The 26581-nt window shown below is 30.7% G+C and overlaps 1 protein-coding gene across 1 annotated transcript in view; it reads right to left on the bottom strand.

The window, feature by feature from the left end:
- Positions 1–26581, bottom strand: part of LOC124369019 (ras and EF-hand domain-containing protein homolog) — a 48816-nt gene continuing 22235 nt past the window's right edge. The window contains exons 4-14 of the mRNA XM_046826681.1: positions 24460–24646; positions 23886–24073; positions 22385–22453; positions 16678–16809; positions 16417–16508; positions 14548–14654; positions 13331–13547; positions 11266–11337; positions 3508–3632; positions 2435–2631; positions 1–629 (exon numbers count right to left, since the gene is read on the bottom strand). Of these exons, the coding sequence (XP_046682637.1) occupies positions 545–629; positions 2435–2631; positions 3508–3632; positions 11266–11337; positions 13331–13547; positions 14548–14654; positions 16417–16508; positions 16678–16809; positions 22385–22453; positions 23886–24073; positions 24460–24646 (1471 nt within the window). The 3' untranslated portion in view covers positions 1–544. The remainder of the gene's footprint in view (positions 630–2434; positions 2632–3507; positions 3633–11265; positions 11338–13330; positions 13548–14547; positions 14655–16416; positions 16509–16677; positions 16810–22384; positions 22454–23885; positions 24074–24459; positions 24647–26581) is intronic.

The following is a 26581-nucleotide window of genomic DNA, read 5'->3' as shown; positions in this document are numbered from 1 at the left end:
CAATACACTAACATTAGGTAGTGTAACTGTACTAAGGCATGTTGATTATATGGACATGTTAAATATGAATTAAGTAAAGAGACATGATGTTGTTTTATCATTTTTGTGCATTGTATAAAGTCAAATTAATAAGGATTTATGTACCTCATACATCTGACAGCTAGGAACCTTTTAATATCTGAACTGTAACTGTCCAGCTAACTGAAAGAGCATAGAGTTGTTAAAAGTTCTCTGGAAGGGATGTTTATATCTCATTCCTATGACTGACACTTGTATAAATTTTAATTCTAATGAAAAATTAAAATTCTTTAATTTAAAATTAATTTTAAGCATGGGCATAGTGTTATCACTAGGGTGAAATAAATAATACATATTCACTAACAAAATAAATACTAAAAATCATCCTTAATATTCATGGCATGAAACAAATTAACATAACATCAATAGGTTTTGTAATGCTTAAGATTCTATTTAATCACATGGTAATGCACACAGATAAAAAGTAATGAAATGTCTTTATTCCTTAAGTGGTACGTCACAAACTTCAACAGCATCTTCGCTCTTGTTTTTTGTCTATGATGAGCATGGTTGAAGACATGATTTCATCATCCTCCACTGTTAACATGTCTCTGCAAAAATTAATAATGTAATTAAAAGGCAAATTAGTTCAACATAATCCTAGGATCAAGAACTATACAAAATAAAGAAATTTTTATGGAGAGAAACTGAGAAAGAAACCTGAGATGGTGGACACATCTGAAAATGGCAGTTTATCAAAATGTTCAATGCTCATCGATCAATTAATAAATTTCTTCACAAAATACACATAACCATGCATAGACTAGTGTGAATTTGTCTAAAATTTAAACTAATTTTACTTATGATAATCCTCCTGTTCCAGTTGACATTGAGTTTGCCTTCAAGAACCTAAAAACTCGGTCAGGATTGATGGTGTTCATTATCAAAGATGTATCTAAATGTATTGCCCTTGTCCTTGTATCGTTGTTCAGGTGGATTTTGTTTGTTAGGTTTGAATTTCCTTTCATCTGGAAGATTGCATTTGACAAATGATTCCAAAAAAGTCCCCCAAATCCTCTCTAACTTTATACCAGTTTCTGTTGGAGATGTGGTAACATACTCCAAAAAGTTTCATTAATTCTTTAGGAAAATTTGATATCATTTTTCCACAGCAGCGCTGCTTCATGAAAACTTTTTTATTTTAGATCATTCTATTGTTACAAACTTTATTGATTTCAACATTGGCTGGGCCTGCGGTAGAGTGGGGAAGTTAGACTGAAATTATTTATTTAATTCTAGAAGACGAACAGCTTCTGATCATCTTTTTTAAGGAAGCTTCTGCGTGAGCGCTTTTTTTATTAACAAGAGAAACTTCCTTAAAAAGAAAAAATGCGGGAGTTTTCCAAATGCATTGAGAAGTTGAAGTAAATATTTTAAATCCAACCTCATCTCTCAACTTGAGGAACAGCCAATGCTAAAAACAACAAAGTTAATACGAGTAGCAATAAAATGAACTCTAAATATTTGTAGAATTCTGATTTCTGCATCATCTAATTCCACTTTTACCTCTTTTCTCAGGCTATAATCAATTTTATTGTTTGTGTTTTTTTTTTTATTCAACTGTAGATTGTTTAAATGTTCTTTAACCAGAACAGTTACACTCACATAGTGTTCAAATTAGCTGACACCACTAAGACTACATTATAATTTTGTCCTTCTCATGCTGTTTTGAACACTAGGTATTTATACAAAACTACGATACTAGTCGGGCATCGTTGGCCAATGGGAGGACATAAGGAGTGTAGTGGACATAATTTTATAATATAATAATATAAATTAAAATTCATTGAGAAAATATGTATTTGTATCTGATATGAATAAGTTACTTGGTATACTGAAATGTGAAAATATTCTTAAATTAAAAAAAAAATAAATTAAAATATAGTTGAACATGAACAGTTTAGAGGTCAAAGGACAAAAATAATTTAAAATATCCAAGATTTCTAATTATGAAAACTTTATTATTATTGTATGTAAATTTAAAAATATCTAAGTTTGACTGCGTCTTGAAATATAAGGTAAAATTCTCCATTCAAAGCTGTTTCTGTATTTAACAAGATCCCAATGGTGACACAGTAAAGAAATCAATGTATATTTAGGTTGGTGTTTTGTGATCATTTACAAATAGTTTCATACAAATAGTAGAAAATAAAATTACTTAAGTGTTATATATAGAAGACATTTTACTAATTATCTTATAACTGTGCTTATAATTATTTTCTTTTACCTAATACTTGAGCTACTAGCGCTCAATTGAATACATCACTTTTATCCTTCTACAAATAACGGCAATATGAAATTTATAGTTTAATTTTAGAAAGACTATAAAAATTATATACACTAATATGTTCGGTACCTGGATAATGCAACAAGAGTGTTGATTATATTGTAGCCTGTTTTAGAACTGGTCTCATAGAATGCTGCTCCATTCTGTTCAGCCATCTTCAGCCCTTGCTCACTGGTGACACAGGTGATTCCCCTCATTGTTGCCTCGTCACGAAGATCCACCTTATTGCCACAAATGTAGATTGGTATCTTTTTTGTTGATAAGCCCTGAAAAACCGTATATTTTTCGCTCAAAACCATGGATTTAATGGCAGTATTTAATCATGAAATTTTTTTTACACCTTTAGCAAACAATTCTAACTAAAAATAATATAATAAAATATCTACATATGGTAGATTACGATACATTACATTTTATATTTTTGCTCAGATTGCAATTTTAAAATGAATAGGAAGAAATTATTTTCCTATTAGAATATAAAATTACTTAGCAGTGTTATTCGGACTTGCATATGTTTGAACAACACATTAGAGCTTAGATTTTAAGTACTTTCACTACAAAAATAGAAAAAACAAAGTCACTTTTGTATTGGCAAACCAAATAACCAAAAAACACAGCATTTATTATCCAATAAGAAAATATGAAACACTGTGTATAAGTATATAAGATAAACATATTTTACTAATATATACACAAAAGTAGTAAATTGGCCAAAAATGCAATGGTTTTTTATATGTCAATATAAAATTGCTTTACATGCAAGCAAAACAAATTTAATACTATAGTAATCCCAAATTTATGATCTATCAGGTAAATGAAAATTTATGTCTTAGCAAATCTAGAGCAAACCTAGAAAATTCAAAATAAGTCGCTGTCCTGTAGAAGGGTTAAATAAGTTATATGGTCTACCAAAGCTAAGAGTGAAGAAGACTAATTATGAAACATTTCAAATTTTAACATACTCGTATATCATATTAGTATTGATCTATGCAGGGCCTATTTTTTTGTACCTATTTTATGTTTCTATATATTTTACACAGCGAAAAAACTTGATAATATCATTAACGTACATATTAATTTATAGCCATTTTACTTGATAAAAATTGTGTTTGTAATTGTTTGCAAACATGGAATTCTTTTACCTCAATGGAATCCATCCAATGACGAACATTCAAAAACGATCTCTCATTTGTTGTGTCGTAAACAAGGATAACTCCGTCAGACCTACGAAAGTAATTCGTAGTCATGGATCGAAATCGCTCCTGCCCTGCAAAACAATTTAGCATAATAGAAAAACATATCATTAAGATTGATAAAGAAAATATTTTTTTTTTAAGTCAGTCAATTATTTTATCATTAGCTCAAAACTGAAAAAGACGGTGTGAATTGAATCTGTTTTCAGATTATGGACACTAGATGGCCACCTAAAAGCTGATAAGTAGACTACAGCTCCAAAATAGGACCTTTTAGAGCTATTGAATAATACATCCAATCCCCAATTGGTAAGCAATGGGTGTTGCCACCACCTGAGGCAGATTAGAAATAGGGATTTGGCGTAGATGAATCAACCAACAGACCAACAATTTCCTTCTTGATGTAATGACACTTTCCACATCTGTCCAGGCTGTCAAAGGAATAGACATAGCAAGGGCTTTCAACAGCATAATTGATCACAGGTTATACTGTAAAAATGTGCTTTGCTCCAATAGTGAGCCTGTTCTCACCGGACATCCCTACTCTACCTCATAGTTTACACCGCCATAGTTGTAGAGGAACCAAGGATAAGGACAGATGTTGCTAATTATGAATACTATAACTTTTGGTCACCCACACAGATGAAAGCCAGAAGTGATGGAGAGAACCAATTAATTAGGGTTTTCTGGTTTGATTTAACAAAGCCCCTTTCTTATATTAAAAATTTCACTTTTTACTTTTACTTCAGGTTATACAATAAAATAATTTAATAATGGATAAATATTTACATCGGCACAAAAATTTTACTGATAACGAAAAACAAACTTTTAGAAAGCACAAAGTAATAAAAGAATGATAAAAATTAAAAATAAATCACAACTTACTTCTGTCATGTTTCTTTTATTATCAGAGGCAACTTACACTTTTGACTCTAGCCCTCCCCCCCATGAGAAAAAAACTGCATCCCTTTGTAAAAACTTGATATCAGTTTTGTAAAATTGTTCTATCATACTTGTTCAATGAAAATACATTATTTTATAAAATAAACAAACAATGAGAAAATTGATCATTAGTGTTTACCAAAGTAAACAATATAAGTCACTACACATTAACTTATAATGTTGGTACACATTACCTGGTACACATATGACAACTCAATACACTATGATCTAGCCCTGACTAATAATTACATAAGAGAAATTGTTTTAAGAATGGACAATGTTCACCTCATTGATTTGGATTCTTTCCAGCGTTATCACTTCACACGACAGGGTCTGCATTTAAACTATAAAGGAAAGAGAAAACTTGGTTTTATGATAGTTGATTTTGTGAACAGTGTTAATGGAAAAAAACATGAAGTAGACCAAGAAAACTGGGCAACTGGGCCAAGAAAAGTCTTCAGTCATCCACCAAATTCAAGCTCAGAAAGTAAAGGAGGTACTTGGACCAACTCTGTCACTGACATCACAGACGAGAGCCCCGTACCTGAGGTCAACACTCCGTCATCTTCACAAGTGAAGTGCCGTGAGCAAAATGAGAGCATTGCAAGTGATCGAGTTTCTTTGGTGAATGTCACAAGTGATATGTGTCCTTTGGAGCACTCTGTGGGTGTATCGGTCTCGAGTCATTTTTTGGAGGGGGAGAGGAGTCTAATTGTAGAAATTTAATTAGCTTAAGACCAGGTAATTTGCACTTTCGTCATTTTGAAAATTGTTCTAACACATCACGTTTACAAAATAATATTATAAATATAAAATTGCTATTTTTAAACATTCAAGGTCTTAATGGCAAAACCACTGTTCTAGAAACTTTCATACAAAATGAATTGAACCTATATGTCATTTGCTTATCAGAGCATTTTCTTAAACAATCAGTGGTAGCAACTTCATTTCCAAATGGTTTGTACTGTGCTTCTGCTTTCTGTAGAGCAAACCGGATTAGAGGAGGAACATTAATATTTGTCCACAATAATTTTCATGCAAGGCCTCTTGATGTTGCAGAATTTTGTATAGAACTTCATTTTGAAGTAACCACTGTATTGTTGGATAAATTCAAGTTAATTATTGTGTCATTGTACCATTCAACTGATGGTGACCATAATATTTTTCTCAATAAACTTGAAAATCTTTTATTATATTTAACTCAATGGGCCAATTATACAATAGTTATTGGAGGCGATTTGAACATTAAATTTGATATTACAAAAAACAAACCATCTGTTAAATATTTTTTAAATTTATTAAGGGAGTACAATTTTTATTGTCTGAATCAATCTCCCACACGAGGAGCAAATTGCCTTGACAACATTTTTGTCAATTGTGGGCAGAATAGGGTTAACTCTTGTAATATTTTTAGTTTTCCCTTTTCTGATCATGATGGTGTAATGGCTGACCTTAATGTGCTAGATACTCAAGCTCTTTCTCCACCAAATGATAAAAATGGTTTTATTGGAAAAAACATGTACTTACAAATTGTCTTGCCTAAACAAGAAATATGCAACTTAATATCTAGTTTGAATGCTTATGACTGGGAACATTTAATTAATGAAATTAAGTTCACTGACGTTGAACAATCTTTTTGGTCCTTTTTTCAAATTCTTTTAAATAATATAAATTATTACTCAGTTATTAAGAAAAAAATCATTTATAGCTAAAAGCAATTTTAAATATAAATGGTACACTAGTGAATTAAGGAATATGAAAGAAAAGTTGTTATGTTTTGACTCTTTAATCAGAAGTTCTAGGGAGCCTTCGAATGAACTTCTCCAACTTTTTAACCACCTAAAAAAAGAATATAAATTATCTATTAAAAACGCCAAACTTAATCACAACACCAATTATATTAAAACCAGCAACAATAAAAATAAAGCTGCATGGGAAATAATTAAAAGCAAGAGTAAAAGTACACCCCATAGGCTTCAAACTGATATTACTTCAGAAGGTTTTAGTAATTTTTTTATTGACTCAATAAAAAAAATTAAAGTGAAAACCGGTACAGTTATTAATAGTAGTTTAAATTCATTAAAAGCTAATTGTATTAATTCATCATTTTTATCATTTAAATCAATCAAGCCATCTGACACAATTGATGCAGCTAAAAGACTAAACAATTCAGATAGTAATGACATCTACAATATATCCAATAATCTGTTAAAGAGATTGATTTATACTTTTGTTGAGCCACTAACACTTTGCTTCAATATGTGTATGAGTCAGGGTATTTTTCCGGAGCAACTGAAGGTGTCCAGAATTTGTCCAGTCTTTAAAAAAGGTCCCTATAATGATCCAAGTAGCTACCGCCCAATTTCGGTCATCCCAGTCTTGTCTAAATTACTAGAACTACTGGTCTATGACCAAATAAGTGACTATTTAGAAGAAAATAAAATTTTAAGTCCATCACAATTTGGTTTCAGAAGAGGTAAATCCACTATTGATGCCATTGACAAGCTAATACGAAATATACTGTCAACTTTTGAAAATAAGGCCTTTGCTCAGGCCACTTTATGTGACCTGAGTAAGGCCTTTGATTGTGTAGAACACATAAAGCATTATGGAATTCATGGAAGTGCCCTTGATTTTATAAAATCATACCTCATCAATAGAACACAAAAAGTATACATCAAAGGAAGTTGGTCACAGGAAGTCAAAATAGAGTACGGTGTCCCTCAGGGATCTGTACTTGGACCCTTACTTTTTATCATATATATAAATGATATAACATTGGCTGTTGATGCTAATACGCTTCTCTACGCTGATGACACAACTTTTTTCAATAGTAGTAATAACCTGAATGAACTAAAGAAATTAACCGACACCACAATAAACAAGGCATCAATATGGTTTAAAGAAAACGGTTTTTTAATGAATGAAACTAAAACTCAAAACATTTTGTTTACTTTAAAATCAATTCCTGAAAATAGTTTTAATTTTGAATCAAGTAGTGTAATCAAAATTTTAGGAATTCATATTGATAATAATCTTTCATGGGGACCTCACATTGATTTTCTGTCTACTAAATTATCTAGAATTATTTTTTTATTGAGACGTCTATCTTGCTGCATAAGTGAAAATTATGTTCGGACTGCATATTTTGGATACTTTCAGTCAATTTTGAGATACGGATTAATACTGTGGGGAAATAGCGCTAGAGTTCAGGAAATACTGGTGCTTCAAAAGAAAGCTGTTAGAATTGTTGGTAAAGCTGAATATCTTGATCATTGTAAACCTGTTTTCATTAACCAAGGAATACTTACAATAGTTAATTTATATTTGTTTGACTTATCTGTTTACATTTTAAATACTAAGGACTTAATAAACCATACACAAACACATAATTATAACACACGAAACAAAAATAACATTTTAATTGAATATTGTCGACTGAGCAAATCTTTGAATAGTCATGTTATAATTGGCTTGAAGGTGTATAACAAATTGAAACATTTGATAGAAAAATACCCTCTTAAAATTTATAAAAATAAACTTTATGAATGGCTATTAAAAACCCCTTTATATAATATTGATGAGTTTTTTTCTATTAACAAAATAGACTTTTAATGATTGTTTTAAGATAAACTCATAATATAACTAGTATAATTATCAACTAGACAATTAATGTCTTATATTGTTATATATATATAATATTTATGTATTATACTTATTAAATATTATTTAGAGACAATGCTACTTAGTCTGTAGCTGAATTAGACTTTGTCAATGCATGTAACATGTTTTACGACAAATACTTATTTTAACTGGTGACTTTAATATAAATATTAACAATAAATCTAATGAATGTAATTGTTTTCTGAACATACTTCGCTCTTTGAATTTATACTGTTTAAATGAGCAAAACACTAGACAAGAAGCCTGCTTGGATAATATAATAACAAACCTTAATGAGTCAAACATAGTACAATGTCAAGTGTTAGATCCTAATTTGTCTGACCATGCTGGTGTATCTGCAGTGTTTTTTGACTTGATCATAGTTGACAACAATAGTGAAAAAGTTTCATTTTTGTTAAAAAGAATGCTTTCTGCTAATTCAGTCTTAAAGTTTAAGGAACAACTGTCACAATTTAACTGGTCACAACTTACGAAGTGCACCAATGTTAACCAAGCTTTTGACTACTTCTTATTTATTTTGACAACTTCTCTTGAAGAATGCTGTAAAACTAAAAAAATAAAAAAAAGTAAATTTAAAAGGCCAAAAATCACATGGTTCACACCAGAGTTAAAAAAATTTAGAGATTTTATTGTTACCTTATATGATAGATATAAGTCATCGGTAGGGGGAGAAAGTGAACAACTGCATAAAAACGTTTATAATGAAGCAAAAAAATTATATAAGGCTAAAATTTTAGAAGGCAAAATATCTGCGAATGACGAATATATAAAGAATTCTAAGAATAAATGTAAAGCTGCTTGGAATATTATAAAGCTTGAGACCAACCGTTCTAAAGTTAGTCAAGAAGTACCTGTTAATACTAATGATTTTAATGACTATTTTATAAGCTCTGTTTCACTTACACCAACAAATAATGTTTTAGCAATTGAGTTTGTTGATGATTATATTTTAAGTTGTAACGGTGGGGTCAGTTGTTTTAAGTGGCAAAGCATTGATAACACTAAGGTGTTAAAGTGTGTCTCAAAGTTAAGTTCGTCCCAAAGTGAAGATTATTATGGGTTCTCTAACAAACTTTTAAAAGAAATAATCTATGTACTTGTAGACCCATTAACTTTTTTGTTCAATATGATGTTGGAATATGGTGTCTTTCCTGAAGCATTAAAAGTGACCAAAGTCATTCCAATTTATAAAAAGGGTGAGAAATCACATCCTTCCAGTTATCGGCCAATCTCTTTGGTACCTATATTTAGTAAGGTTTTTGAAAGTTGTGTAAAGGACCAACTAAGTTTATATTTTTACAATAATAATTTATTATGTAAAGATCAATTTGGGTTTCTTCCAAACTTAAACACAACCAAAGCCATAGAAGCAATAGTAGAAAACGTTTTAGAGAATTTTGAAAATAAATTTTTGTCGTCTTCAACTTTAATAGATCTCACAAAAGCATTTGACTCCATCTCTCATGAACTGATTGTAAGTAAATTCAATAGCTATGGAGTTAGAGATTCTGAACTACAGTTAATTTCCTCTTACTTAAGTAATAGAAAACAAATGGTTGTAACAGGCTTGGAACTATCTGATTTTAAAACAATTCAAGTTGGGGTACCGCAAGGATCTGTTCTGGGTCCTTTTCTATTTATAGTTGCTGTGAATGATTTTTCATTCAATGTGCCATGTAAAGCAGTACTATATGCCGATGACACCACTCTTCTGAATCAAAGTAAAGATTTGAATGGGTTATTGTTAGAAGAAAATAATTCAATGATAGCAGCTCAGGAATGGTTCAAAGTCAACGGGCTACTTGTAAACAGTAGTGAAACTGAAAATATTGTTTTCTCATTGAATAAACTTATAAATGAAGGTACTAAACCCGTTAAACTATTAGGATTATATCTAGATAGTAGGCTTAGCTGGGAATGTCAAATAAATCAATTGTGTATAAAACTATCTAGAGTTACTTATTTATTAAGAAAACTAAAAAATTGTGTTAGTTTCCCAATGTTAGTTGCTGCTTACTATGCCTTCTTTAATTCCCATTTATTATATGGAATAACACTTTGGGGCAACAGCTCACAATCACTAAAAGTGTTCAAATGGCAAAAAAAAGCTATTAGGATAATGGCAAATATCTCAGGTAGAGAATCATGTGTTCCATATTTTAAAGAATTCCAGATAATGACTCTTCCATGTATATACATATATTTTAGCTTAGTTAGTGTTAAGGAAAACTTAAATAATTATAATTTTAGAAATGAAGTTCACACCTATAATACTAGACAAAATTACTTACTTGATTGTATTTCTATAAAACTAGAAAAATCAAAAAAAAGCCATGTGTTTATGAAAATAAAATTATTTAATAAGTTACCAAAAGAAGCATGGTCTGTAAACCTTAGCAGATTTAAATTTATTCTGTCAAAATGGTTGAAAGAAATTGCCTTTTACTCTGTTAGTGATTTTTTGGCCTGTGATATTAGTACTTTAAGATTTTAACTGTATTTTTAAATGTCATCTTGTTTTTTAATTTATTTTGTAATTTTAATGTCTATGTGTTATCTATTTATTTATATAGATATATATTTATGTCTATGTTTATTAAACAGTCAAGATATTTACTCTTTAGGAAGATGCTTAAATATATAATAAATTTCTAGACCTTATGTAAAATATAAATAATGTTTATTAACTGTTTATTTATTTTGCACATGTATATATTTTTTTTTTTTGTAGAAATTGTATTAGATGAAACTGTATTTTATTTGACTTTGTCTATTGCCATGTGCTTAACGACAATAAAATTCTTGATTCTTGATTCTTGATTCTTAAACGAATTTATTATTATTATTATTATTATTACAGTTCATGTCAAATAGCATTTGCGTTCAAAACTAGTCTGAAACTATAGCCTAATTTGCCCCAGTAGTCATATTGGTAAATACACCACTGTTCAAGTTCATCCTTAAATTCAAAGTTGCTCCAAAGCGACAAACAAACGCCCCAAAAAACTCTACAGCAATGCTGTTTTAATGCTTGATTATCATAATTACTTCTATGTATGTATGAAGTATTTGGTTGCTCACCTGCTGTATCCCAAAGTTGCAAAGCAATATTCTTCATATCTATCCTAATTGTTTTTACTTGAAAATCCACTCCTGAAAATTGTTAATATTTTACAGTATAGTGTATCATTAACAATTTATGTAAATATACAGTAACCTACATATAAAAATTAAACTTTTCTACTGTTAAAATTTGTATATATTTCCCAGAATAAATATTTAAGAACATTAATTTTGTTTACTTAGAAAATTTTCAAGCTTGTGTTGATAAGGTCCCTGCAATACCTGAGAGGCAAAGGCTCCGTCTACACAGAATAATACATGACGTGTGGTAAAAATTATTATATACACATTCATTAAGAATAAAGTAGTTAAAAATGTTTAACATTTTCTATAAATATTAACTATTGGTTAACATAAGATTGGTCTAATAAATATTGGTAAACATAAGAAAAAGTTTAAAATTTTTATATAAAAGTAGTAATTTAACATGGTTCAAATTTAAATGCTATTACCAAACACTGGACGATTTTAAGGTAAACTGGAACGAAACGGATAAATTAGGTCTCCTTTTTCCTCACTCTACTAAACTGTATTAGACAGATCACACCAAAATTGGAAAGAATGAAAAAATCAGACACTACATTAGGTAAGACTGGGTTTCATATTTCAAAGAATAAACAATGAAATAGTATTTATGTATGACTTTATCAAGTTACCATATACATTAACAAAGTGCCATATTAAAGGTATTATATTGTACTTTTAATTATGTGTTTCATTGTTGATAAAGTTAAAAATTATAGGTGATACATTTCAAAAGGAACAATTATTTTTACAAGTGATCAAATATGCCTTACTGAAATAAGATTTGAAAAGGAACTCATTGTCTGGATAAAAATAAAGCATTTTTAAGGACATGTTAAATTAGTATCTCAACTCTTCTCTATTCAAAAATGGCAAAAATCCAAACTTTATTTCACTATAGAGTTTTATTATACAGTTCACTATTAATGTATAGACACCACATTCAACCAAACTCCTGTTTTACAATAGTTGTTTGTTCATAATGTACTGTCATCCTAATTAAGAAATTGGAACAAACTTGACTACCTTTCCAAAAAGATTCCAAACATGAGTTAGGCTTACTCTGGATTTCATTGCCATCAGTTTGAGGAAAAAATCGTGTTACTGCATACACGCTTTCTGTCTAGTACAGAGGCTGTCACATATCAATGAATAATTTTCAAATATTTTTATTCTAATTTGTGGAAGGCTATTAATATTACTCTTTATTCAAGATTATTGTTGTTATTTTTTCAAACATAATTAGACATGGATTTTAAAGGGTGTTTGATGGGCAGTACAGAAAATTTCATATTTTAAGAGATTTTTTAAATCCTTTAAAATATCTAAATCACCTCTCTAAAAAAATGTTTATTTATAAGTGACTATTCAAGCAGCTATGTTAAGTACAGCGTATATAATGGGTTATTTGATCAACTAAGGCCACTTTTAAAATTACCTACTTATATAATTAACAGTAATCATTAAATTAACAAGTACAAATTTTGTTGCAAATTAAGAACACCATCTTTATAAATCTATTGACATGGTGAGTATGTTAAATGTACAGCTTGAAGCACATAATTTTTAAGATAATTATGAGACAAATACATTTTAAAGTGCAAATCGGAAACATATAACCTATTCTTAAAGGGGAGCATGACAGTTAAATCTATGATTGAGGAAACTAAAAATTTATGAAACAGATTTAGCTTACAGCAAGCAAGCATCTTTTAAGATGATTCAAAACAGCCATGGCTGAACTTAATGCAATGTTTATTTTCAAATTGATTAAGGCTGTATATCATTGCAGAAAATTATTTTATTGACATAGTAACATGAATTATTTATCAATAACCTCCATATGATCACCTACAAAATCGGTTAGTATTTTCACTAGTATCATAGTTTTATCATTAGCCATAGTTTCTAAAGAAAAATCTGACTATTATGAAGATAGTGGTTGGAATGGATTATATATATAAACACAACACAGTTTTACACAAATAATAATGCTAACCCAAAGTAGATCCCAGGTTTACAGCAAAGACTCCCTTACAGAATCTATGGATAAAGCAGCTTTTCCCAACAGCAGCATCTCCAGCAAAGACAACCTTGTATGTTCTGTCTGGGGGTCCGGTAGGTTCCAGGTCACTGAAGACACTGATATGGCTCAGAGAACTGTCAAGCTGTCTAATAACCACACCGTTTGAACAACTCTGTTCTTCTAGACTTATCTGAAACAGTAAAAAATAATTCATATAAACTTCAGCAATAATTACTTCTATTAAAGTAAGATTTGGATGTTGTTGTAGATTACATTAAGGTATTGTAGAGTTTAGGGCTTAAATACAATTAGTAACATATAATTATATACAGGGTAAATTAAGTCCTGATATGCCTGGATATATTCCAAATGGATTGAGATGTCAGTGTACAATCTTCACCATACATATTAAAATACCTTTTGGATTTTTTGAAGGATAAAAATATTCCCCCCTTTTTCAAAGGGGGGTCACTTTAAATTTTCAAATTGCAATCCCTATCTTGTGACTTCTCATTTTAAAGGTCTATTCAATGGAAACACAATGGCATGAATAAAACATCACTACAACGTTCCTAGCAACGTCATGGGTAAATAATCCCTTACATTGTAATGCCACCTAGAAAAAGACACCTTTTACCAAAACCATGGCATAACAGAAACATTAGATACTACATAAAGGGATAAGCTGGGCCCGTCAAAGTCTTACTGAAAGATATCATGCATGCATTGTGTTGATATGCGTAAGACATTGGCATTGTCCTTACTGCTTATTATTTTTTTGAGTTATTTGTCAATAATTTTTTATATAAACAGTGTAAATGTGTTTTCTTAGTGCCATTGTGTTTTCATTGAATAGACCTTTAAAATGACATGTCACAAGATAGGGGTTGCAATTTGAAAAATTTAAGGTAACCCCCTACTACCTCTTTAAAAAAGAGGGAGAAATATTTTTACCTTCCAAAAAGTCCAAAAAAGTGTTTTAATAGGTATGGTGAAGAATTTACATCAATATCCCAATCCGTTTGGAGTATATCCAGGCGTATCAGGACTTAGCAATATGCTGCTTAAAGACATCCATAGGGTTGCACAGATTTAAGTTCCAGATTAGTTTTGCTATACCTAGAGTAGGTTCAATTGAAAGGTATAAACCAGCCAGAGGTGAACCCTCCTAGGGACTCTAGATCACTTACATTTTGGTACTCTCCATCACTGTTACGACTGGGCTCTATGTAACAGCGGTTATCCAGCTCATACTCCAGTTGTTCTCTAAGAGTAGATCGCCCACTGTCTGCTGCATCTGTACACCCATATATTAACTAGGTGTAATTAAATCAATAAAGTTATTCAATATTAACATCACACAGTAGGCGTAAACAGAATTAAATTGTATGTTAAATTGAAAGATCATTTCTACAGTTTGGTTTAAAGAGTGGAAGGTGCAATAGTATTAACTTTTGCTGATTTTCTGGAAATAATCGATAATATCAAATACATAATAGCAGCATTAATTCACATTTCTACTAGCACCATATAGTAAGAACCTTAATATCATTGTGGCTTTATTGTGATGGCATGTTCTGAATTTTTATGATATCAAAGTTTTAAATTTAAATTTTGGTTTTTAGTGAAAATATCTATTTTGAAATCATATAAGTAAAATAAAGTGTTTTTATAGGTTTTGCTATACTTTGGTGTATTAGCATTGTTGGTTAGTATAAGGAAATGAACAGACCAATTTTCAATAAATTTAGTGTGAGGATGCAAGTCTTGTAAGTTCTCAAATACTATTTTACATTTTCGAAATATTTTAATTTTTGACCAAAAATACTCTAAAATTTGGTTTAGAGAAATATAAAAACTACTCTAAAATGTTTAAGATGGTGCACTCAGAGCTTACCCAGGTTAATTTTTTCTGATAAAAAAACTCTAGTTACAGCCATTTGAGATACCTTTCTGAAGATAAGGAAATATTCACAAAATTTGATCATTTGAGGAACTAAAGACATTTAAAGTAATATTTGAATAAAGTATTGAATAAACTTTGTAGTTAGCCGCACAGCAAAAAGGCTGATATAAAAAAAAAAAAAACAAACAAACAAACAAAAACAGATAAACAACCAATACAATGATAACTTTTACTGTATGTACAAAGATGACTGGAGGGAATAAATTTTTTAAATTTATACAAGATGTGATTTTCTGAAGTAGTATTATACTACTAAAAACCATGCAATGTTTAAAATTATACTTTATTAAAACTTGTTTTCTTAAGTTATAAACAATCTAAAAGTATACCATTTCCCAAAGTAATTCATATACATAATGTAGAGATACATTCTTTCTATGTTTTCCAATTTTATGGAAGTTATTTTGAACTGCTGTGATTGAAACCAATACAAAGTAACCCCGCCAAAAACCGATTGTACCACCTCAAAGTCTTATTACTTAAAGATCACCAAATGATTAACAAACTACAAAAAGTATATATCAAAGTATATATCTGTACAATCTGTTTGTAAAACATTGTAATGCTTATTTTCATGAGCTTTAGTTTGTAATATTAATTGTCTAAAACAAAAAAGCAAGACACATATTGCAAATAGTAAAACTTAAAATTCTGGTAACGTTTATATAAGAATGGTGAAACATTTTCCACCATCTTATTCTTTTAACACTAAACAACTGCTAAAATTTAATGTTGCATTGAATGTAAAAAATCATTCACATATAACCGTTGTAATTTACATTCACTTTACAGGTGTACAAATTCTAATAAATTAACTGGCTTTGGTTATTTTAAAATATTTCTCAATTAATAAAATGTATAAATAAATACATACAATGATATTAGATATTTAAAGATTCACCAGTCAGTCATTACAACAGGTGTTTGAAAATAATAGGGAAGCATAGTAAACATGACATTTTGACTGACTATAACTTACAATGAGCATATTAGACAGCTTTAAAACTAAGTGTAAGTATTAAAATATTAAAAAATGAAGCAAAATTTATATGAATGAGTAACTATTAATATTTCCATTTAGTTTACAGCTTACCATATTCACTGGTATACTCAGGAACACATATATAGTAGTTATTCTCCCCGACCATGCTGTGAGGGGAGGGTGTTCTGTGATCCATGATTGCCCTGATTACAAAGTTGATAAAGAATGGCATTAGTATTTGTTTTTGCACTTTTACTTATTTCAAGTAATATACTTGTTCTTGAAATTATAACTAACAAAGTTACAATATTGTAAATGAAAATACTGAAATAAAGCAAAATCTAAACTAAACCTGTTGGAAAATATTCATACCACTTTGGCTTGCGTAGGTGCTCATCGGACTCCACAGAAGAGGCAGTGCTGTAACACAAAGGCGACCGACCTCCAGTATCCATGATCATCAAGAGACTGTCATTTGTATCTTGCAGTTTGTTATTTGCCCTCCTGAAATACGAGTATGATACTACAATATTGTTTATTGAGAATATTTCACAAGACTCAATAATATTGCACAATTACTGTATTAAATATACTTATTAATCTATAGTATTGTTGGACTATTCATCGCATTTATGAACTAAGAGTAAGTGTTGTGAACTTAAAAAATCTGGTTTAACTCGATTTATACTTGGTGGTCAATTTAATTACTAAACTTTAGTAGGAGCCGTATAATTCTACTACCTGAATTTTAAAGAGAGTCACTTTATTTGATATTTGGTTTATAATTAAAGTAGTAAGTGACGATTTTAGTTTGCTATTTGAGAAGTGAATCTTTTATTGGTTTACTATTGTTTATTATATTTTACACAGTGCCTTGCAGGAGGAAAATTGCACTTACAAATTGAGTTTGTGATTGAAAAACCTTTAAACATTAAAACCTTTTTTGAAATGTAAGCTTTAGACATTCAGTGACAATATCTGTTAATTTATTTGATTCTCTTATTAACCATTTTACCATTCAATTAACTTTTTTGTTTTACAAGGTTTCTGTTCTATTTTCCTACATAATCAATTATTAGATCTTCATAGGACACGTACACTTGCTTTAACAGATAATATTATTTTAATAGATTTCGAATTTATGAATAAACTTGTTTCAATTTGTAAATTACAAACAATATATTATTTTTAAACATTTAAATAATTAATTGGTTTAGAATTAATACCACAAACAGAGCGATACAACTAGAACTATTTCTTAATAAAATAATCGTTATACTGAGATGAGATGTAAAATAAAAAACTCCTAACTATTTTAATAACATTTACTACCATCCTACAATACACTTATAACTTAGTCATCATTTTTCTATCAGTAGAACCTATAAAGGATTTAATGAATTCTATACCAGCCGTAATTGCTTATTGCTCCAGACTAAAACAATGTTGTTTATATAAAGCAGTCTTTTAATTTCTACATAATTAAAATACTGATTTTCATGGTACTGATAACCAGTTACAAACAGACGGAATGGGTTACCAAGTGGAATCAACTTGTTGATTACTACTTTTTCAACAAATTCTGAAATTACAGGCAGCATTCTAGCTAGTCTCCAGTATTTTTGTACCTCTATTACTTTATAGCTTTTAACCTTACCATTTAAGTTTTTCCATGAAATAATCCTGATGTCAGATTCACTATTGTAAAAAGAGATGGTACAACACCAAAGCATGACGTTAAAAAAATTAAACTATTGTACGAGACATTGTAAGCCTGACTATTTAGCTTCATAATGTATTATTAATATAAATAGATCTCAATTAAGAATATTAATCCTTATCACAGGAAACGGAACTTCTATTCTCAAACAAAGTTTAAATAATATGTGTCAGGCTTAAATGTGTAAAAAAACAGTTTATTTGCTACAACCCAGGCTTGCAATGATGTATCTCTTTACTTCAGTATATTATTAGTGTCTGGTAAAGGTTTATTTTCAGAAGTTCTAATTAAGAATGGTATATTTAATACTTAGGTACCATCTATAATACTCTTTCAATCTTTCATCACAGTTTTTCAAAATGTGTTAACTGAGTCCTTAATACTTATACATGGTATTTGTTCTTTCAAAGCTTTTTTATTGCTCACTTTCTATCTTGTACTTTATCAAATTGTGCTTCTATGTGTCTTGATTTAATTGCATTTATTTTGGTTATCTTATTAGTTAATCTTTCAAATCAATTTCTTTGAAAGTTTGTAACTTTCTATGGCCTTTTATGACCTACTTATTCTCTCTTCATGTACTTAGTGTTTTTTTATTTTCACATCTAATTATACTATTAGTTATAACTTTTCTAACTGTACAAGTTATTCTTATTACTTACTTTGTGTCATGTAAATCTCGTTTCAAATTGCTGCTTTCTTTGAGCACTAATGCAACCACTAATGTTCAGATGCTCGGATATTTAGTATCAAATTCTTCATGTGAGCTAAAATTATTTTCTTTTTGACAGTCTGATGAGGTTGGGTTTATCGTGTCACTAATTTTTAATTTTTGCACTTTTAGTCTCTTCATTTATTTTTCTACAGATGCTTCGGACGTACTTGCCAATTAATTTCCAATTACTTTATTTATTTTGTACATTTGTTTTGAAAGATGGCTAAATTAAGCAATGATGAGCTATTTATTCTTTGGATAGGTAACAGCTGAGTGATTTTATCCTTGGAAGAAGTTTGTTTGAGTGCATTCTATATTGGCTTATACCAAGATCTTTTCCTATCTTCCTCAGTTCTGCTCTTGTCTGATCTCCCCATCTCACTTTTGGTCTTCCTCTTGGTCTCGCTCCCTCTGTTCTTCCTTCCCACACTTTCTGAATGACCGATTCCTCCTCTCTTGTATTTACATAGCCCTGCCATCTTAATCTTTTACTTCTAATAAGAGCAACCATATTTGGTTCCTCTCAAGATAGTAATAGAGTTAGAAATGTTTTGATGCAGAAATATTAAGTTTGAACCAGAAAACCAGAATATACCTGTAGAAGTGTTTATGTGTTTTGTTGGACTGTCATAGGTTGTCCAAAACATATAAATAATTGCTGCTAGAGCTATAAACAAAACTGATAAATTATAAGTACCGTAGGACGGGGTAACTTTGGGACTGGGGGGTAATTTTGGGACAGCGGGTAAGTTTTAGTTTGCAGGCTTCCCTGGTGGATACACTGCAATAGTTTAGGCTGCAAACTCGTTCTTTATGTTGGCCTGTACAGTTGCTGTTACCTGACGGCAGTTTACAGAACCTTTGCTAACGGCACCTGTGTGACAGCAAGGTTCTATTTCCACTCATCATTTTTGCGATTTCTCTCTTTTGATGAAACTTTCACTTGTGCCTTCGCAGCTGCCATCACCAGATTAATTTCAGGTGTGTTTATAACGATTACTAAATATCTTCCTAAGTGTTAAGTGTAGAAGTAATCATGTTGTTATAAGAATTGTGATTCATAACCTATAAATTGTAATTTTTCAGCTTTCGACGGGGTAACTTTGGGACTGTCCCAATCTTACCCCATAAGACTGCATTTTGACGTCTTTTTAACACTGGTTTGTTTTTTTTTTTAGGATTTGATTGGACAACAATGCCTAGAAATCCTAAAAGACCTCTTGGAAACAAGGCCATACAAAAATTATACAGAAGAAAGTTTACAAGAAGCCTTATTAGCGATCAGAAACAAGACACTATCGATCCGAAATGCATCTTCCAAATACGGAATACCAAAAAAATACTTTACATTTAAAATCTCAAGAAAAACATACACAACCCGTAGGTCGAGCCACTGTATTTTCTGAGGAAGAAGAGGAACAGTTTGTTGCGCACATTGTTGCTCGTATCGAACTATGGATTTCCTGTTAACAGCTTTGATTTACGTTGTGTAGTGAAATTCGTATCTTGACAGAATTGGAAAAAATGAAACACGCTTCAAAAAAGAACTTACCAGGAAATGATTGGGCAGATTCCTTCTTAAAGCGCCACAAAGCAGTACTAACACAGAACTGCGAAAAATATATCTTATTCTAGAGCAGCCACTGACGAACAAGTTGTTAACAGTTTTTTTGACAAACTTAGAAAAAGAGCTTGATAGCATTCCAAAAGGAAAACATTTGGAATTACGATGAAACAAACCTTGTTGATGAGCCTGGTTCTGGTAAAATAATAACTAAACGAGGAACTAAATACCGGTAGAGGATACAGAATTCTTCAAAAGCATGTACTTCTATCATGGTATGTGGTAAATGCCGCCGGGGGGGGTACTAGCGCCACCTTACGTGAACTACAAAGCTGAGAAAATATATGGTCAACTTGGACCGAGAATGGGCCTCCTGATACTCGTTATAATCGAACCAAATTCAGGTTGGTTTGATAGCAATTCTTTTGAAGATTGGTTTGTGTCATTGATGCTTCCGATTCTCAAGAAACAGGAAGGACCAAAGGTCATCATTGGTGACAACCTTAGTTCTCACATAAACATAGAAGTTATCAAACAATGTGAGATGAATAACATCAAATTTATTGCGTTGCCGCCCAATGCAACTCATCTTTTACACCCAATAGATGTTGCGTTCTTCCGCCCATGAAGGGTGCATGGAGAAAAATATTAAAAGACTGGAAAGAGACGGCAGCTGGAAGTCATTGTACGTCAGTCCCAAAAGATCAGTTCCCTAACCTCTTAAACAGTCTATGGGGTGCTATGATTAAAGGCCCAGACAACCTTATTGCCGGGTTTCGCAAGTCAGGGATATACCCTATAAACAGAGAGCCAGTTCTCAAGAGGTTACCATCAGGAAGTTTGACGCATCAATTTCTTCTATTGTTGGCGAGAGTTTTCTCGAACAGATTACAATGAAGCGTAAAGAGGCTACTCAAGGTCGAAGAGTACAGAGAAAGAAAAAGTTAAATGTACCTCCTGGAAAAAGTATATCCTCAGAAGAATTCCAAGCATCTGCACTACCAATGGATCAACCATCCACTTCAACTGGAGTTCAATCATGCAACAAGAGAGTACGGCCAGATTTTGAAAGAAACTCGAAAAAAAAACGGAAAAAGAGAGTCGTAGACAGCAGTACTGAGGAAGAGGATGACAGGTTTTCTGTTCAAGACTCTGAAGACTCAGAGACATTTAGTGAGTTTGAGAATCAAGATGTGACCCCATCCATTCCACTCGAACAAACATCAGCTGATGTCTTACATCTGGAAGTCGGGGACTTCGTCCTTGTAAGATACCAATGTGAACTGTATCCAGGAAGAATAATAGAGTTCGACGAAGATGGCGATATTCTTATATCCGCAATGAAGAGGTCAGCTTCAAATTGGAAGTGGCCTAACCCTCCTGACGAGATCCACTATTCAAAAGACGAAATTGTGCAAAAAATTGAATAAACCAGAACAAATTGGCCGTCGAGAAATTTACAGAGTTAAAGAGCTAGAAAACTGTACAGTGACCTTCTTTCTTCGGCTATTGTATAGCCAACATGTGTTTGGACATGTTACGTTGTAGAACATTATTGCTTCTTTTTGTCATACAAAGTTGTGTGTTTATGACCTCTTAAATATAATACAGATGGGTAAAATTGGTACACGCTCATTTTCCCAGTTATTTCTTATGTAAACAGTACTGCTATACGATATTGTGGGGTAACATTAGTACAATGACTTGTTTCCTGCTGTTTTCTAATGGAGAAAAAGTGCTGTCCCAATGTTACCCCAATCAAAGGGGTAAGATTGGGACAACTTAAAATATTTTTTTTATGAAATACCGTAGGTTCTATAGTTTTTATCTTTCAACATTTTGAAAGAGGAAGGATGACCGTACATGTTAATGATTTTTTCAGTATTTTAACTGTAAAAATAAGGACAGGAGCTGTTGGAACATTTGAAAAGTGTCCCAAAGTTACCCCGTCCTACGGTATATAAATATAATTGTAAAACAAAGCAATTATATAAAGTTGTTTTAATGTATTTAAACACACTGTTAGTGTTACAATCTAATCAATCAAACTAAAAATACTCAAATTCAACCATTAACTTACTGTAACATTCGTAATTTGTGGTGGATTTGGTCTGTCTGGTTTTGATACTGGCTAAGAGCTACACTTTGGCTGAAACAGTAAACAATTTAAATCGTTATCTTACAGCTACAAATTGTTATCATTGTTAGCTTTACGGTTCTAACTAGTTTATTAGAAGTGAAAGATCCATTTTCAGAAATAAAAAATAGTTGTTGGACTTGTTTCCACAAAAAATTATTTGAAGTACGCTCATGAGTATTTTCTTTCTACTGAATGGAGTATAAAAGGTTCCTCTGTTTGTTCTCTTGTAACCAGTAAGTGAATAGTCAAACAACATACTATAATCTCGAGTTTCCAACATCATTTCAAAAATAAAAATGAAAAACAAATACTTGTATACTCATAGATTAATTAAAATACAATAAGACAATTTTTCCTGGACTAATGCAAAAATGTAAAACACTAATTGATACTTGGCATAGAGATAGGATAGCCAGACAGTTGGCGTAAAAGAGTGCAATGCTTTTATTAATATTTATATAATTAAATCAGGTTGTAAATTTCATTTATTTTCACAGATTAAAACTCAAAGGCTTAAATATTGATTTTTCTAAATCAATAAGATTTTGAACAAGTTTGTACAGTGTACTTTTACTCAATCTGAAGACGTAGCCGAAAAGCACTGATAATACTCCAAGATAAATGAAATTTTATTGCCATTCACAATTATTACGTAGCTCTTCTCACATCAAAAAGATCAACAAATAATCAAGAAACCTGATTATTCATTATGTTTTATTGCTCCCAGTAATAATCATTTGCAGCTAATGAGTACAGTATTTGTGGGGTATAACTTTTCAGTCATGAATTTATGTAACAGTCCTAGAGATATGTGGAAACCATGTGAAAGTTCAGATGCCATAAATCACCAGTTTTCAACACAGACATATTTTGTCATAATCAAGGATATTTTCTGTCTACCTATAAACTCGATTTAATCCTAATAAATGCAACTTAGAGGGTTTTGCCAGCGAACTCCTTAATGTTGAACAGCATTTTCCATTTTATTATAACAATAATTTTTAACTGTAAACAAAGATGAGCCATGTGATCTTTCCACTACCACAGTTCAAGTCATACTGACCTACTAGTGAGTACTGAACAGAGACAATTTAGACTCTTCATTAGTTAAAGCAGAGATTTCTTTCTGGGTAACCCTACCATAAGATGAGGTTTAAGAACAAACTATATGATTACACACATACAAATAAATAAACAGTAGCAAATTATGAGAAAACATCACTAAATATAACAAGACTTGATATGCTTTAGAGAAACTTAGTAACCATTCTTATTTATGCTAGATTTTCTAAGCCTTTTCTTCTGCACAATTACCTGTTACAAAGTAGTACACCTAAAACTGATAAAATAACTTAATCACTTTTAAAAAATGTTATGAAGCATCATGTTTATATTGTTCATCACATGCATAAAATAAAAGTACAAAGTTTAGTGTTCTTACCTGTTTAGTTGGCTGCATTTATCTTCATACTCAGCTCGCAGTTGTCCCATTTCTGCCCCAAGAATAGCCAAGTTGGCTTCCTTGTCAGCCAACATCAGTTTTAGTTGCCTTAATTCCTCTTCCGATTCTTCGAAGTCCTTTTCTTTATACTTATTTTTGTCTCTCCCCTCACTCAGCACATTATTCACCTAATTCATATTAATTGAAAGTGGTATTACAGCCAACTAAAATAAATGGCACAGCAAAATGGTGATAAATATTATGGAATATATGGTTAATAGTTTTATTTGTCAAAGAAAACAATTTTTAGAGTTCTAAATAGCTCTCACAATGCTTTTTATTTCTCACTACCTCATCTGATTCTAGTCAATTTTGTTTTTCTTAATTTCTTTTTATAGCTTTTGTTCATCATGTTTACAATGATGAAATATCATAACAATTATATGAAACCTATTTGTTACAGCATTAATTCTATTGGCAAGGAGCTAAACAAAGAATGAATCCTTACCAAAGTGGTGTACTTTTTAGTTTTAGGTATCAATAAAAATAGACATTAACAACTAAAACTAATCACCTTTTTAAACAGCCTTAAATGAGTTTGCAGTTCCATTATTTCTGATTCCATCTTCTTCACAATAGTCCTTTTCTCGCCTTCAAATTTTTGTCGGGCATCCTCTCTTGCCTTAGCTTCTACTCGAGCCACTTGTGAATCCATTTCCTCTTCCAAGGTACGCAGTTGGCCTATGTGTCTTTCATGCTCTCTGAAAAGATTAATTATTCAATAACTACCTCATTAAAATGAAATAACAACACATATTAGGAATAAGGACACGATTTAAAAAATGACAACACACTTCAATGTGCAATTCTGTCTTATGTTGTTTCAAGTACGAGAGATATTGGCGTACATGCAATTTGTTCAGAGGAGCAAAATAAAAACTTTTACTTATTTCATGTACAATAACTGTTGGTATTAATCTCTAAGACTTCATTACGTGGTATTAATAGTCAACATACCTGTGATACATAAGTATCACATTTTTTACAATTATTTGTTGAAGGTTTCGTTCCAACTTATCAAAATTTACTCATATCATATTCAAGCTTTATCGGATTCTTATATGAAAAGTAATAAGTTTAGTTTTTTAGAATAAGTTTAGTTATGTAGTTTTTAATCATTGACTATGTACCAGTTATTATTACATTGTGATAGCAAAAAACGTATTGTACAATAAATATTTGTCTATTGTCTATTATCTTAGAAGTAAGTTTTTCAAAACAAAAATATTCTTATAAAGGTCATTAGAGTTTGCATAAGATTCTTAACAACTCTAAATGTGATGATATTATATTTAAAATTTTGATGTATTCTGTAGAAAAGCTAGACTTAACAATTCATCACATTTCACTCATAGGCCTAATAGAATACATTTTTAATTGAAGTTAACTGTAACTATAAAGTTAATTTAATGTGTCTAACAAATATTTCTCTCACTCCATCAGGGTGATCTTTTGTGGTAAATCCAAAATGTGAAACTTACACAATTGTATTTTGCATAATTATCAGAATGAATAGACAAATTAATAAAGTTAATTGATTAAGTATGTACCTACATATTTCGTTCTAGTTTCTTATTCAGAATTCTGTACTAGAGACAAAAAATTAGACATATATTAAATTAATGCAATGAAAAATTTTACTATCACACTCATGTCTACCTAACTCTTGTGACACAAGACAAACCTACATGTAGAGTAAAAATTTATCCTCAAGCACGAAGGTGTGTGAAAATGAAAAGGTGCAGTGCATGGCAAAGAGAGCAACAACACACTGTGGCAGTGTAGGTTTTATATTTAATGATAACTAGTTATTGGTAAATACTTGTAGTTATTGGTATCATGTTACATAGGTGAAACCAAAGAAATTAAGAGTATAATAAAATTTCCTGACACTGATCTTTCACATAAAGCTTAATTGAATTCAATGACAATTCCTCTCCTATTTACCCACGTATATTTTATTGCAATGAATGATTGAGTGTATTGAGATCCTGTATTTTTGGTATATTAGACTATATATACATATATATTTAATTTATAGATATGATACTCGTTTATTACTAGTAAAGATTTAAAATATGTAAAACTGGTTGTGCAACTAAATGTTAAGTAAAGTCCAGTTGTCTTGTTCGTGCAAGCTTTCTAAAAGAAGCAATAAGTTAAAACTGTAAAATCAAAAACCTTTTTAATACCAAATATCTTTTAAATAAATAAATGATTTAAGATTAAAAATAATTGTTTGATTCATTAGTAATCTCAAAAAATATATATATAGAGAGATTTTCCCCTAGGAAATTCTATAACGGTAATGAATATAAATTTGGTGGAATAAGCTATCAATCCCCTAAGAGAAGAACTTACCCCAAAGATCTTTATGGATGAATAATGAATTTCAATATTTACTTTCACTTTCGTACACAGGGTGATCATTGTATTCCCCTAGTTTATTAAATTAATTAGAACCTCTATAAAATAAACAATGATCTTTTGAATATTATTCTTCAATATCCACCAAATGATTGCAGTCAACAAAAACACAATATAAGGATTGAATGGCTAATAAATAATTATACCCTGTATACTCACTTAAATAACAATAATATAGTTCAGTTAAATAGAATTGTATGTGGTATCTC

This window comes from Homalodisca vitripennis, chromosome X (genome assembly GCF_021130785.1).
Source record: "Homalodisca vitripennis isolate AUS2020 chromosome X, UT_GWSS_2.1, whole genome shotgun sequence".
Lineage (NCBI taxonomy): Eukaryota > Metazoa > Arthropoda > Insecta > Hemiptera > Cicadellidae > Homalodisca > Homalodisca vitripennis.
The sequence above is the reverse complement of the archived record's forward strand: the minus strand, read 5'-3'. Positions and strand labels throughout refer to the sequence as shown.